Raw genomic sequence first — 15,106 nt, 5'->3', positions numbered from 1 at the left:
ATAGTGAGTAATGTCTTCTCTGGGTAAGGTCTGCTCCTCACATAAAGCTATAATATGGCTTCAAAAGACGTAGAAATAGCCGAACGCACGTTTAAAGTCTCGATATCAAGTCACCATTAATTGTCAATGCATTGAAAAGACATTCCTCAAACATTCCACGGAAGAACGAACGTCACGCGGGTTTGAAGCAACTTGAGAGTGAGTAAACGATGACAGAATCTTTATTTGGAGGTGAACTATTCCTTTAAGCCTGAACCGCAGCTTTTCCATAGCAGCAGAGCCGAGTGAGCTGCCAGTCAAAGTGACGTCAGTCTCGTTGGAGTCGCGCTGAGGCGAAGTGCTGGTGCGCGCGAGCTCGGAGACCCCCGTTAACTGGGCGCACACGCAAGTGTCACCATGATCAGCCTTATATGGGGTGGATCTTAAATCATAACTGCAAGATGAAGACGTGAACGTACGGCACATCCTTCTGAGCGCAGCATCATAGACTTCCCTCGCGATCCTGAAGCCTTCACGCTACACAATACTACACTCCAGCACGGCCAGACTGCCTGCAGCTGCCAGGCGGGTAGGCGGAGGCTGGAAGGGGGAACACATCTATTTTCTGCTAATAATAATACGCAACAAAATGAAGCGGAGAAAGATGGTGGTAGCGGCGGGCTTCTGCCTCTCGTTCCTCATGGGCACGCTGATGAATTTATTGTTCATTCCGGGATTCGAGCACCACGGCGAGCGCGTGCATCGCTACCACCACGAGAAACAGCAGCCCGACGCGGACGCTCCTGCCCGACTTCAAGTCGACGACCTGACACCGGTCGAAACGGCCGCCGTCGGCCGACTCCCGGAGCTCCAGCGGCAAATACGCGAGCGGATAGACGAGGTTCTGCGGTACCGGCAGAGACGCGCGCACTGGGTCGGCACCGGACCGCTGGAGCGCAGGCGGCTCATGGACCTGGAGCAGCGCGGCGATTGGGAATCATACAAAGGAATCGAGAAAAACAATAATTACGATCAGTCTCAACCGACTCCAGCTGTATCCATAGCAACAAAATCACACCGGGAGCTTACGCGCGAGTCCGTGCTCGGCTGCAGCAGCATCGATAACGTTACCAACGTCCAGTATCTGGGCTCGGGATACACAAAGGCGGTGTACAAGGCGAATTTGAACAGCAGCTTCTCCGTCGCATTAAAATCAGTCGATTTTGGGGGTCACGATATGGAGAATTGTGTGAAGAAATACGCGTCGTCTACAGACTGTTACAAACTCGCATCCTTCAAAATTGTCAAGGAAATGACGCTGATGGAGAGACTGCAGCACCCTAATGTTCTCAAGGTAATTTTCATTCTGTTTTAAACAAAGCACAGAGATGAATTGAGCTAAACTGCAGAATTAAAATCACACTTTACTTTAGAGTTCCACGTTTTCATCATTAGGCCTATAGCACGCCTGTTTCCATTTATTTGTCACAAATTTTATGTTTTTGACTAGAATTTCTTCATTCAAAGTAGTTAAATCAGTGTAATATGTTCTCATCACTTCTATTTTAATGTGGATTTTAACTGATACATGAGTAACATTAATAAACAACATTCATGCAGTGAATTAGGTTTGTAAATGCTCGCTGTTGTCGTATATAGTTAGTTATTAGTTACATAGTTATTAATTGTTGAAGCGTAATATGTGCGTAAAGTGAACACTTAAGTACATTAGCAATTAATGAGCTTATTAAATCAATTCTAAAGCAATATATAAGGAGGAAAAACACAGGTTTCTGCATTAGTGTCCATCATATAGGCCTTTCTAATGTAAACGCGCGTGTTTAGTTACCGTGTGAGGTCTCAAGTGTGAATGTTTACGCGTGAAGTATCAAAATCAACACAAGCCCACGGTGTGTGTCTTAGTAATTAGTCTATTATTCAATCAGCAATCACTAAAAATGGGAATTGGCTCGTTGTCTGCGTATTTTGCTCCCCAGTTTTAGGGGGTTCAGAAGCGGCTCTGGTTTGCCTTGTGTGTCATTTATTTGACATGAGCGGTTGTGTAGTTGTTGAAGTCGTAATCAGCTCTTGTAAACATCAGCGAACGAGACTCTGAAATTAACAGCCCTCGTTTATCTTCTGCCTCTGTCTTCAGACAGTCCTGCAGTCCAGCCAGCTCAGAAATTAACCAGACTTTGTGCACAAAAAAGAGAGAAAAGAAACATGAATAAATACAATTGCATACCTAAAACTATATTTATAAAGTGATGAAAATCTGTTATCAGAATGTAACTTTTTTTATTATTATTATTATTTCAGAAAAGGCTAGGGGGAAAAAATATTTTCTAGCCCTTGCTAGTTATGGGTTTAGTGTTTCTACAGACAGCGTGCAGCTAATATGAATCGGATATTGATTCAAGAATAAATCAGACACAATTTAAAAGGTAAAAAATGCCCATTTCAGTGGTCAAATAAAAAATATATTTTTTAGCAATCAGTCCAACCGCTGCAAAATTCCACCAATTAACATGGCTTAAATGTTTTAATTCTGCATACTATGTCTGTTATCCAAGATAGTTTTGTTGATTTAAACTTGATATATAGGTCGTACACGTCCCCCACAGTTTAATATGGCCATGGAAAGATGGTTTATATCATTTCAAAAGCTGTAACCGTCGAGGTGCTGTTATCAGAAGCTGTATGTAGATTGGGGCCGCCGACCTGATTTCATTCTGTGCGCTCACAGCAGGGGACCAACGGTGCAAGAGCCCAGTTAATGAACTCACACAAAAGACACAGTTTATGGGGAAAAGAACATCATCGTCATCATTATATCGCAAAGACATACTCTACAGCTATCACAGACAGCTGCTATAAAATACCAATCAAGTCTTATAAAGTTTAAATAATTTCATAAGTTTTTTAAATATCTAAACATTTATTTAAACATTAACACTTTTGTGAATAAATTCACAAATCAGATTGTAATCTGGTTTGGAAATTATAGCTTAACATTGCTCAAAAAAGCATTTATTAATCTTTGTTAATGTTAATTTCAACACTAATATATTATTAAAATCAAATTTGTATTTGTTAACATAGTTAATGCAGTGTGAACAAACTATGAACAGCTGGAATTTTATTAACTAACATTAACAAATGTATTGCTCATTGTTAGTTCAAGTCGGTTAATACATTAACTAATGTTAACAAATGACACCTTACTGTAAAGTGTTACCAAAGTTTTTTTATATATATTTGTGACAGACCGAGCTGTTGCATTTTTAAAGTCATTGTGAAATGCATTAAGGAATAACATAATATTTTGTGTGAAACCAAATTATATGTGGCCACAGATTGGTCTAGTCATTTTTCTTATATCTTTTGCTTGATTTGAAGGCTTTGATTTGAATCAAGCATGCTATATGAATATGGAAAATATTTAATATTTCGATTTATTTACAAAGGCATATTGAAGCTTATTTTCTATATTTTTATTCATTTTGCTGATATTCTCTTAGAAAGAAATTCTCTTAATTAAAAGAAAGTATAAACATATAAACCTTTAAGAGTACAATTGCGAAGCTTTCTCTAATGTAAAGTCTCTATCTATTTATTTGCCCGTCTATTTTAAACTACCTTTGTTAAGCTTGACATAGTAACACCTGATTTAATCATTAATAACACTGACATTTTTCAAATAGCCAGTTGACAAGTTTTAAATACTTAGTAGTAGTTGTTAAAAAGCACAGATAGAATTTTTTCCATCACATTTCAAGACTTTTACAAATATCAATATGTGTAAAAGTTGAGTTGAATATGGGCGTTCCTCGTTCTGTAGTGCCACGTCTCACTTTATAAGGTTCCGCTGCCAAGAGCTTCAGAGCAGGCGGTTGGCTGTGATTAGGCCCCGGTTCTTAAAACTTTCATAAATCAGCAAAATGACACAAATAATACGTCTCTCTATAAACCTATAATGATGGAACACATACACAGATACTCCGCACATGTAAGTATTAATAAACAACCCGTGTGTTGTCGGCATCTTCCTTGGTTCTTCGCTCTCACACCTAACCAATCAGGCCCAGAAGTGTTGCTTTTCATTTGCTTTGGCAGCCGCCACATCAGACAAAAATAAATGGCTGTTATTTTATAAGTTGCGAGGTCAAAGGTCAGAAGATATGATATGAGATGCTGATTAGCACCAGGCCGGGTTCAGGCAGAGTGCACGGCGAAAGGATCTGCACAGGTCTGCCTGCCGTTGGCCTGAAAGAGGGAGGTCACACTGCAGCGACGTCTCCGCTCGGCTTTCCAGGGCAGATTCTGAAGTCTTTAACTAACATGTCCGTCAAGCAGATCCCCGTCTTCCTCTTACAAGCGAGGGCAACACCTGTTACATAAACAGTCATGATTGGTGGTGGTGGTGCTGGATCTGTGTGGACAGGGAGAGTGGGCTTATTCATGGACATGTCAGGAAGGGCATTTGCCATGTCAGCACTGACACCAGAGACACCAGAGAGCAGGATGTAAAACTGTGTGTGCCTGATTAATCACCACTGAACATCTCTATGGAAGCTTGTTTCTGCCACAGAATAAAAAATAAAAAAAGGTAATTGTGACTTTTTATAAAATAGTCACTCACATTTATGTGTTTTTACACATTGTTCCACATTTATTTTATGTAATATCTCACAATTCTGAGGGAAAGAAGTCATAACTACAAGATATAAACTCATAATTAGGACTTTTTCTTTACATCCTGCAATTTCTCAGAAGTGTGAGATAGAAATTTGCAATTACATAGTCCATATAATAAATTAAAGTATTACTATTATGCTATATTAAAGGTTCCTAATTTAGTTTTAAAGGTCTCCTACAATAGATCTGCATGCATCAAAAGCCAAAAAACACTTTAATTTCCTCATAATATACATTGCACATCACCTCATTTCTCAAAGAGTCTGAAAACGGTTTGTTCGAAGATTCAGTCTCTCTAAAGCCACTTTTCCACTGAAATTACCCAGAACAATTTGTCCCAGGAACTTTTTTCCCTCAGACCTGTTTCTGTCTGCGTTTCCATCACGGTCTAAAATACCATGAAGATTAATCCGGTCACGTAGGACTGCGTGCAATTTTCCAGTTCCTGACGAATTTCGTCCTCCTCATATAAGCTTAATAAAGCCTGAACCTCGTTGTCGGTCCATCGGTCGTATTTTTTAAAACTCCATTGTTGATTCAAAAAGCAAACAACTCTTACTGCACGCACCACAACAGACTTGGTTGAATAAAATGCTGCGTGAACTCAACCAATCAGCATGTTCAGTGCCCAAGTCCCACCCCCGAAAGTTCCCGAACTTTGAAAAAGTACTACTTCGTGAGTAGGTACTTTCTGCGGTCGAAACACACCAAGTACCACTAAAAAGTCCCTAGTTCCTGGGGAAAGTTCCTGCGGTGGAAACGCGGCATAAACCCCTCCTTTCCGAGAACCTACTCTGCTCTGATTGGTTGGATGGTCCAGTCTTTTGTGATTGGTCGACCGCTTACAGCGCATTTCAGAAAAGAAATACACATAACTGAATCTGATTTTCAACTCTGGCTCGTACTCAGCACTTGATACACAGTGATACGAACAGAGTCTCATTGTTTTGATGTGCAGCAAAGTGGATTCACGACATAAACAACATGAACCAAACTCTTCCAGTCTCGACTACAACTACAGTGTTTGAAGGTCAAAGTAGATGTTCGCAGGCAGCTAATGAAGACCATTGGCTGGCATTATGCTAATTTGTTTCATTGTTACGTAGGTATGTAACAGGAAGTGGGACTGGAATTATTGACGACTCGTTGCGGCAGTTCAGAATCTATTCTTTCTTTTAGGATACAACTTTATTTGTCATGCACTTTGATCTTTAAAACAGTGCAGACCTTTTACATTCACAAACATCTGTATAACACACTGCATTAAAGGTAATATTCGACAAAAGCAAAATAGGGGCACTTTAAAGGAATAATTTGCACAAAATAGCACAGACACTAGGCAAGGGTGAAACTTTTTAGTGTGAAGTTGCTGTGTTCATGCACGCTATTAAAAGAATTATATTTTGAAAGGCTATGTGTTCGGCTGTATGCATACCCCATGTGTTCACACCAAGAGCCACATTTACTAACAGCTTGCACCAGCGCAAACCCTCTTTTGGCATTAAAAAACTACTGTCGGGATTTACTAACCTAAACTAAACTGACCTTATCGCATATGCATTTGCAGGAGTTTCCCTTTCAGATGCAAAATGTATGGGAGGAGAGTATTTAAATGAATCACGCAACGCGATTTACTAATGTTTGTGCTAGTCAATTTACTGGTATTTGCGTCATTATTTAACACCCAAAAAAACCCGTCTTAACCCATTTTGCCACATGGCTGCAATTGTTGCTGCTAGGAGGAGACACCATAGAGAACAGAGAGCGCGTGGTAGAAGGGAGAAAATATTTTCCACTCATATTAATTTCTTTGGAATGCCAGAGGAAGACATTATCCGTATATTACATGTAACAAGTCGCGCCTGTGTCGACCCGCACCTGATGAGCATCAGCTCTGCTTATTTGCGACCCAACGCTAATTTGCACTGCTCTTGGTAGATTGCATTGGTCATTATGTAAATGATTTGACTCAGTCTGTGTTCTTTATTTTGTGCGGCAGCAGTAGATCACGCTGAAAAATTGCCACTCCCATTTGTGGAATTGCGCTCTCATGCTAATTTGCCCCATTTAGTAAATCTGGCCCCAAAACTGAAGAATACTTTGGGCTTTATACTGCCAAGCTCCAAACAGCCCATAAAAATGATCCTTGTTGGCTATAAGTTATCTGAAGCCACACTCTTATGAGGATGATTATTAATGGCTTTTGTGCGTTACTTTTACAAAGCTATGACTTCAGATGACTTGGAATATAGAACACGAGTCATATGGACTAATTTTATGTTGCTTTTTTGTCCTTTCTGGAGCTTGACCGTAAAAATCACCATCCACTTTCTTTTTGTGGAAAAGAGCACCTCCGACATTCTGTCTAACATTTCATTTTGTGTTTCATGGATGAACGAGTAATACTACAGAGTTGGAACAACTTGAGAGTGAACAAACAATGCCAAAATGTTCATTTTATGCGTGATCAATTCCTTTAAGTTCTCCCGAGTGTTTGTATATGGAAAGGCATTTGAAATGGTGTGTCGGGCAATCTGCAACTCAGCTTGGGGGCCTGATTAGGGTGGTCTCGTACTGGGATTATGTTTACATTACCATGTCATTCTGTTAACTCTTCAGATTCTTAGTCAAGTCCCAAAATACACACACACACACACACACACATACACTGCAGGGTAATCAGTAACCTGCTAATGTGAGCATGTAACATGTGAATGTGAAAGCTGGGTGTCCTAAACACAGAGGCCCCCAGGGTCATTTTTAAGATGGGAGTGAGACGGAGAGTTTTAGTGCTAGACGCAATTAAACACGGGTTAATACTTTAACCTCTTAGTTTGTCAGGAAGGAGAAGACGACCGTGCTCCAGTCGACAGCAGGGTCACAGCAACCGTATATCTACGTTTAAAGGCATCCTATTATGCTTTTTTTCCCATGTTCATCTTTCTTCAGTGTGTAATGTTGCTGTTTGAGCATGAAAAAGTCCCTCGAGCGGGAGTTATTCTCTTTATCAGCGTCACTGTTTCTGAACTCCCTGAAACACCTCCATTGTAGTCATTCGTTTTCTTCTGGGAACGAACACATCACAATATTCCTCATTTAAATAATTCCCGCACAAGGGGCGGGGCCTGGTTGAGTTAGTAGTGTTTTGAAACTGGCGGTTATGGTAAGGGGCAGGACATTTTCCAAAGCGGTTGACCGATCACAGCACACTGGTCCAGTCAGCCAATCAGAGCACATTGTGCTTTTCAGAAGGAGGGGCTTCATCGAGATCATTCACCCCAAAATGAAAACTCATTTTAAATCTGTATGCTGTTATTTTTCCAGTGAATACATATGTTTTGTGATAGTTTTGGTGGGGAACAGAGTAGATGAGAATGTCACAAACGAGATTTGAACTTTTTCTTTTGAGCAAAATGATTGGATGGACATGTTTATCCCATTTAAGGAACGAAACCCACAGGAGTATTGGTGGAACAGGTCGGGAGTGCCGTGTTAATGGCTGTCCTGAGAAAGAGCTCAGAACAGGAGGATTGTGGGAGGAAATGAGTCAAGGATGGGGATGAATTCCGCTGGAAGAGTTCGGAACGCTCTGTCCTCATTCTGCATGGCTCTGCTCTCTGTTTATTTTACTAGGCAGGAACAGGTTGATGAGGAAATCGACTTGTCTCTTCCCATCGTGTGATCGCTTTTCTAAAAAGATCCATGTGATTTTCAGAGTGTAGATTCACAGACTCAGAAAAATAAATAAAATGTGTAAACAGTTCAAGCTGAATAAATTTCATTGCACTTCTGTCATTGTGTTAGTTTATTGGAATTTAGATTAGAGGTGTTAGTCATTTCGACCTTGAAAGATCCCGAACTCATCAGAATTAACGACTGCTGAATCAAACGCCGGGCACAGAACCAGGCATTTGAGCGAAGTCTTCTGAAGCCTTTGAACACTTTGGCAGTAAGATTTAACAATTTCACATTTTTCTGTTTGGACCTTAATAAGTCTCAAATCTGTTTAATGTTCACTGATCAATTTTAGAGGCAAGGGAAAATGACTTAGAACTTTTTCCAGCAGAGTTACTTCAGAAACTTTGATGAAAACAATGTGGTAAAACTCATTGCCTGAACCGTTTATTCACTTTAGCTTTTCCTCTCAGAAACCCTCCACATACAAGTTTGAATCTGATCCCAGCTATAACTCAGCACGCGGGCCGTACGGTCAGTGTCAAGCCCCTGTTACTGAGCGGCTCTTGTTCCCGTGGACAGTCCTGTCCTCACTGACCGTAGACGTTGGCTTCCACTGCCCAGCACTATTTCGTCTCTGGGCAAACATAGCCGTCTCCGTGGCCGTTTTGATTTGTTGCCAGGGTGTCCTCATTAAACGATCGCGGTAGGGTTGCAAGTGAACGTGTGTTAGTTTATTAATGGCACCTAACCTAACAAAAAGGCCTTTGAGCATATGCATATCAGCACACGTGGCACCGGTGAGGAGAATTTTTGAAGAACAAGAGCTGATGAAGATGCTAGTTAAAGTCATGAAATGAAAATTTTCTAATTTCTAATGTTATTGATCTTATTGTGGGCATATTGTGCATATGTTTTATTTTTTATGTTCCCTCATAATTCTTGATCAAAATGTCACTGCTCAGTCTTCCAGTGAAATGACAGACTTCTTCAATCATTGGGTCCGCTTAAACCCTGCCCCTTTCTTACATTTGACTGCAAGCTCGCATTCAGATTTGCTTCCATCCAATCAACAACAAATGAAAAGAACCAAGTCCCACACTACATTTTTTCTTATTTAATAATCAGTTTCACTCTGATGTACGTCACAATATGGAACAAAAGATCTGTTGCTACGTTCGTTTTATTGTGTCTTCAGCACTTTAAGGGGCTGTTCACACAGAACTCGTTTTTGCATTCCACAGCGCTGCTTTTCTATTGTTGTTCTATCTAAACATGTGCTAGACAGACTTGTTTGACCGTTGTACTCACGTCTTTTGCAGCATCTCATGCATGACACAGCATGTTAAAAGAACTTCAAGCTAAAAGAAGTTCAACTTTTAAAAACATGTCTCAAGAGCTTGCTTTTTTTTTGCATTTCTGTGACCTGCATCTCACATTTTTAACCGTATTCTGTGTGAACCGGCCCTAACAAGTCTATTATCAAAGCTATGATTATTAAAGCTATATTACTGAAGTAAAAAAAAACTAGACCATGAAAGATCTAGCTAATTTCTTCAGATCGGACTCGGACACAGTCTGTTGGCCACTTTCCTTCACCCCTCCTTTAATGATCCTGCTTACTCACTCTTTCCTGAAAATTGAGAAAAAGCTTCCAAGAGATTTTCTTGTACTGCAAAAACAGACAATTAAATACTTACATGCACAGGAATTCAGTCAGTTCTCGAGAGCAAACTCTGTGCTTAGTGCTAACAACTGGATATAAACTTTCAGACCAAATACTAGTTGAGATGAGAAAAATGCCCTTGGTGACATTAGCATCTGGTACAATGCAGCTCTGGACAGATACAAAGTCTTCGTATTAAACGAACCGGACAGGCAAGTTGACCTTTGAGCTTGCGTCAGTCAAAACGGCACCGTGTGGGTAGACACACAGCAGCGTTCCTCCATGTGTTGGTCTGTTTTATTCCCAGCAAGCAGCCGTGGAGTCTGAGCACAGACGAACACTCAAACGCGCACACTCTCTCACGTTTGAGATGAATCGTGCTGATAATAGTCATTAGAGTGTGTTTAATCACAGATAGGGCTTTCTTGGAGCCTGTTTGCACACAGATCTTAGATTTTAGATCAGATTGGTCCTGTTCCTGCTTCATATCAGGGGCTAAACTTGTTCAAGATCCTCCCACAGGGACAGTTATAAAGATCTAGAGTTGATGTCCTAGATTTGACATTTGAGACAGCCAGGTATCTCGGGACCGGTCAGACATCACATTTCTGATTTGATACGTTGTATAGTATGTGCCAAAACTGATTGGGAATTGAAGTGTACAGCAGCTTCTGCTGATCACCAGTTAAATCAGCTGCCAAGACTAAATGGTCAAACACCAGCTTCCAATAGTTATTTTCCAGTGGTAATGTGAGCGGTTTCTGTCACTAATGGACATCTATAGCTTGCCACATTCATGAAATGTACCATATGTGTCCACTGCCTGACTGAGATTTATGCCCACATTAATAAAATACAAGCAGAAAATGTGCCATGTTGGGCTGCTTTAGAGAAGAGGAAGAGTTGTTGTAGTAGAGTGTTGTTGTCATGCCGTCATTTTACACCGGACTGCTTCACAAACGAGGATCAATTCAACACTGGATTTGCACAAAAGATTAACATGACGGCACATGCTAGTGTGCAGCAGCAACTACATAAATGTATCCACTGACCGTTCAGAAACGTCCAGTTTCATTCTAAAAGTTGTAACTTCTTCCTGAGTCTCTCCATCAGTGTCGACTCTGGTTTGAACAATGTAAGGCTGAACACCGTTACTGACAATCCTCATTTTGGCTGCGTGAGATTCTCCAGCTTTGTTGTTGTTGAGCTGTTAAAGCTCCGCCCTCTTCACAGATACATTCTGGGGATACCAGATACTTATATTACAACTTGTAAAAGATTGTAGATCATTGTAGATCCCCTTTAATGCCTTCATATATAATGCAAAATAAAAGCATTTTTAATGCATTAATTATGCCTTGTAATGCACCTTAATAACACATTGTAGTGTCTCATGAATAACTGTAACCACAGTTTTAATACACTATAATACTGATCTATTCATTGTTACAATTTCCAATTTACCAAATTACCAATTTCAGATGTAACAATGAGTCTGCAAATATTATAATGCATTTTAACTGTTTACAGTTATTTATGAAAAATATGATGCATTATAATGTACATTATGAATACCTTTATAATGCATTATACATTAAAATGAGTTTTTACTTTAAGTAAAGTTTTACCAAAAATGTTTTTTTTTTGGTTGATGTTGTTTTTTTTTGTCAAGCCTTTTTTTTTTTTTCAGTAAAAACATCCTAAAATAAATGATAATAATAAAAAGTGTTTTATTTTAAGATTTAAGTGTTATATTTTACTCCATTGGCATATTGGCATTTATTCTTGTTTTAAGCATTATTCTAACAAAATTCGGTTTATAATTAAGAGGGTACAAAAATATCTTAATTCTGTCCTTTATATTATTATAATTAATAATAATTAATATTATGTTACACAATTTTAAAACAAAAATAGAAAATATAAATCCATTTCCACATAAATTGTCATATTGAACTGATTGCAGCACTTTACGTATGAAAGTATTTACAAATGATTTACACAGGAATTCAATGTTTGTGTTTTTAGGAAAAAGGCCCAGTGTCTTTGCTAGGCAACATAACATCGAGTGTGTCATCACTGGACAATTTTAGCATTGACAGTGTATGAGTTTGAGGTGTTATGCACTATTAGCAAGTGTGAATGATGTGACTAAATCGAGTAATACTGGAATAGAAGTTTGCATGTACTGACAGAGACTTTGAAGGTTATAATTCCGGCACAGATGAACGTGGAAACTAACTTGTTAACTTACACAACTGAAACACCCACTTGGCTGTGGAGTAAAATAATGGCCCGTTTTCTCCGTTCGACCTCCCGACATCACTGGCCGACGTTTATCCTTTGATGCTGGTGACGCCTCTCGCGGTACAGCCGGTCACACAGCCATAGGTTGTTTTCTTTTTAGATGAAATTTCATGCTGTTTAATTTTAACTAGCTTCTTTGGCTTGAAATAGCTTGGGAAAATGTTTCTGTAAGCAAAGAGCCAAATTCTGCACCGCTAAGAGCCCGTCACGGCAGGGCCGAGGGAAACAGCCCGATAGCAGCGGCCATAACATATAGACCTCCCCCACTAGACAAACAAGCACATGTCAGTGCAACGTTTCCTGATTACACGCTGCAGTACGTCTGTCTGTCTGCTCCCATAACGGCTGATACAATGTCATTTATTTGATTTGATTTACTTGACGCTTTCAATTCGCTTATCTTCTTCTCTAGCCGAGAGCTGAATTTGGGGTCAGGGTCAGAACAGTGAAATTCAACACACCGCTGTTATCTGTGTGCTGACGGATGCTCTCGTGTCTGCGCTCTCTCCTGCAGCTCTACGGCTACTGCTACCAGGACAGCAATGACATAAAGGACACGGTGACGGCCATCACGGAGCTGGGCAGCCCTCTGGAGATGATCCAGCTGCTGCAGACGCCCTGGGAGGAGAGATTCAGGGTGAGTCACTCGACTCATATCACACATTCCATCTAGTGTCTGTCTGGAGCTCCAGGGAGGAACGTCTTATCAGCGCTTACAGCTGTGAACAAATTGAGTCAGTGATATTTCTAACATGACTATGATAAAAGAATTTTATGTTATTGTGATTGAAATATTATTAGACATTGTAAGAAATTATATACAATGGGGCCCAAAAGTCTCAAATCTAAAACTTATTTATTTATTTACTTATTTATTTAACCTGGAAATACACAGAGCGTTTTAGATTTTTGAAAACAAATAAAAAAAAAAAAATTATTTATTTATTTTTACATTCAACGTAATAAAATAATTAAAGATTATTGTCAATTAAACATTATTTATATAAAATATTATATACAGTGGGGCCCAAAAGTCTAAAACCTTATTGAAAAAATGATTTGATTGATTGATTGATTGATTGATTGATTGATTGATTGATTGATTGATTGATTGATTGATTGATTGATTGATTGATTGATTGATTGAAACCTAAATAAATATGTTTTAGGATTCTGAAAAAAAAAAACGTAAACAAAAAACATTCATTTTTATTTTTCAAATTCACACTTTTTTTTCATTTAGCTTAATAAAAATGAAAGGTGATTAAAGAGTATTTATGACTTTGTAAAATATTATAAACAGTCTGAAAAAATAGTTGAAAATCTGTTTATTTATTTAGCTAGCTAGTTAGATTATCCAAGAAATAAATAGAAAGTTTTAGAATTTTCCAAAAACATAAAGAATATTAATGTTATTTTTTACATTCAGCTATTCATGAAAAGTATGCTGATAATATCATTTGTAAGAAAACAATCACATTTTTAATAAAAATATTTAAAAAATTTAATCTTTAATAAAAAGATTTAAAAAAAAACAAAAAAAACAAAGCATTTTCACTAGTGGTCTCAGACTTTTGGACACCACTGTATAAATTATTATACATTTTTTGAGAAAGATGGATAGATTGGGAGAGGCCAAAAGGTACAGCTCATTTACCCTGAATAAACAAACAGGGGGTCAAAATTACATTCATTTCATAAAATTACTACAATTTCATAATGCTCTATAAACATTTTTAATGACTTCGACCCAGTCGGCCAACCTCTAACTGTGTTTTCTATGCAAAGCCATGGGCCAGCGGTTCATGCGTTTGCCTCATACCCAGTCAGGGTGCTGCTCATGTGGGTAATACAGGTTTGAATCCTGCCTACATGTCTTAGTCCCATCATGCCTCCACTCTCTGTCCCTAATCATTCCTGTGACAGTGTTTCTCTATAATGAAACACTTACCAAAAAGCAATCCATAGTAGAACACACAGAGTTAAACCTGTTTCCAGCAGAGCTAGCCGTGTGGGACGTCCTGCACTCTGCTCTCTCTGAACTTCCTGTTAGGTAGCACGGCTTATGCCTGATAGACCCGGCTGATTGCTATCGCCTTGGCAACCTCCCATAATGATTTGCTATGACTTCCTGTGGCCAAAGCGCATCCTGTTCAGAGAGGATGCAACTGAGTGAAATCCCAATGCATGAGCTCTTCCTCTGATAACAGGCTGCTGTTGACATGAATTTATGTTAAATAAATCATACGATAATCTGTGAACATGGGCTTTAAATGGGAGATGTGTTATATGTTATGAAATCAGATTTATAGTCAATTAAATGGATATATATAGAATTAATACATTCAGATTATGATAGCTGCAGACTCACATCCCAGCTAAACAGTGCTGGGTAGAAAATAATTATATGTAATCTGGATTACGTAATCAGATTCCAAAACTTAAGTACTTGTAATTAGATTATATTACATTTTAAAATATCCATAATCAGACTACAGTTACTTTTTTATTTATTAAGTGATTATATATTATTCACACAATAGCAGTAAGTTTGGGGTCTTTCATGTTGTTGATAAAATGGGATATATTTTCTTTCTTCATCATTTTTTATATAGATTTTTTATATAGAAAATATTTGATATGGTATAAAATAATCATATTAAAGGTGCAGTATGTAATATTGACAGCTAGTGGTTGAAATGGGTACTGCAGTCCAAATTAAAAATTTTGGGGAGAGCTGTTTCTCCCGCCTCCTCCTCAGACTCGACGCTCATGCGGGTT

The 15,106-nt window shown here is 38.8% G+C and overlaps 1 protein-coding gene across 1 annotated transcript in view; it reads left to right on the top strand.

Annotated features, from left to right (window-relative positions):
- Positions 1-99: 99 nt before the first annotated feature.
- Positions 100-15,106, top strand: part of pkdcca (protein kinase domain containing, cytoplasmic a) — a 45,066-nt gene continuing 30,059 nt past the window's right edge. Inside the window, exons 1-2 of the mRNA XM_048205859.1 lie at positions 100-1,333; positions 12,840-12,962. Of these exons, the coding sequence (XP_048061816.1) occupies positions 629-1,333; positions 12,840-12,962 (828 nt within the window). The 5' untranslated portion in view covers positions 100-628. The remainder of the gene's footprint in view (positions 1,334-12,839; positions 12,963-15,106) is intronic.

Source organism: Megalobrama amblycephala, linkage group LG10 (genome assembly GCF_018812025.1).
Source record: "Megalobrama amblycephala isolate DHTTF-2021 linkage group LG10, ASM1881202v1, whole genome shotgun sequence".
NCBI classification, from domain to species: domain Eukaryota; kingdom Metazoa; phylum Chordata; class Actinopteri; order Cypriniformes; family Xenocyprididae; genus Megalobrama; species Megalobrama amblycephala.
Note: the sequence above shows the minus strand (reverse complement) of the source record. Positions and strands in the feature narration are given on the sequence as shown.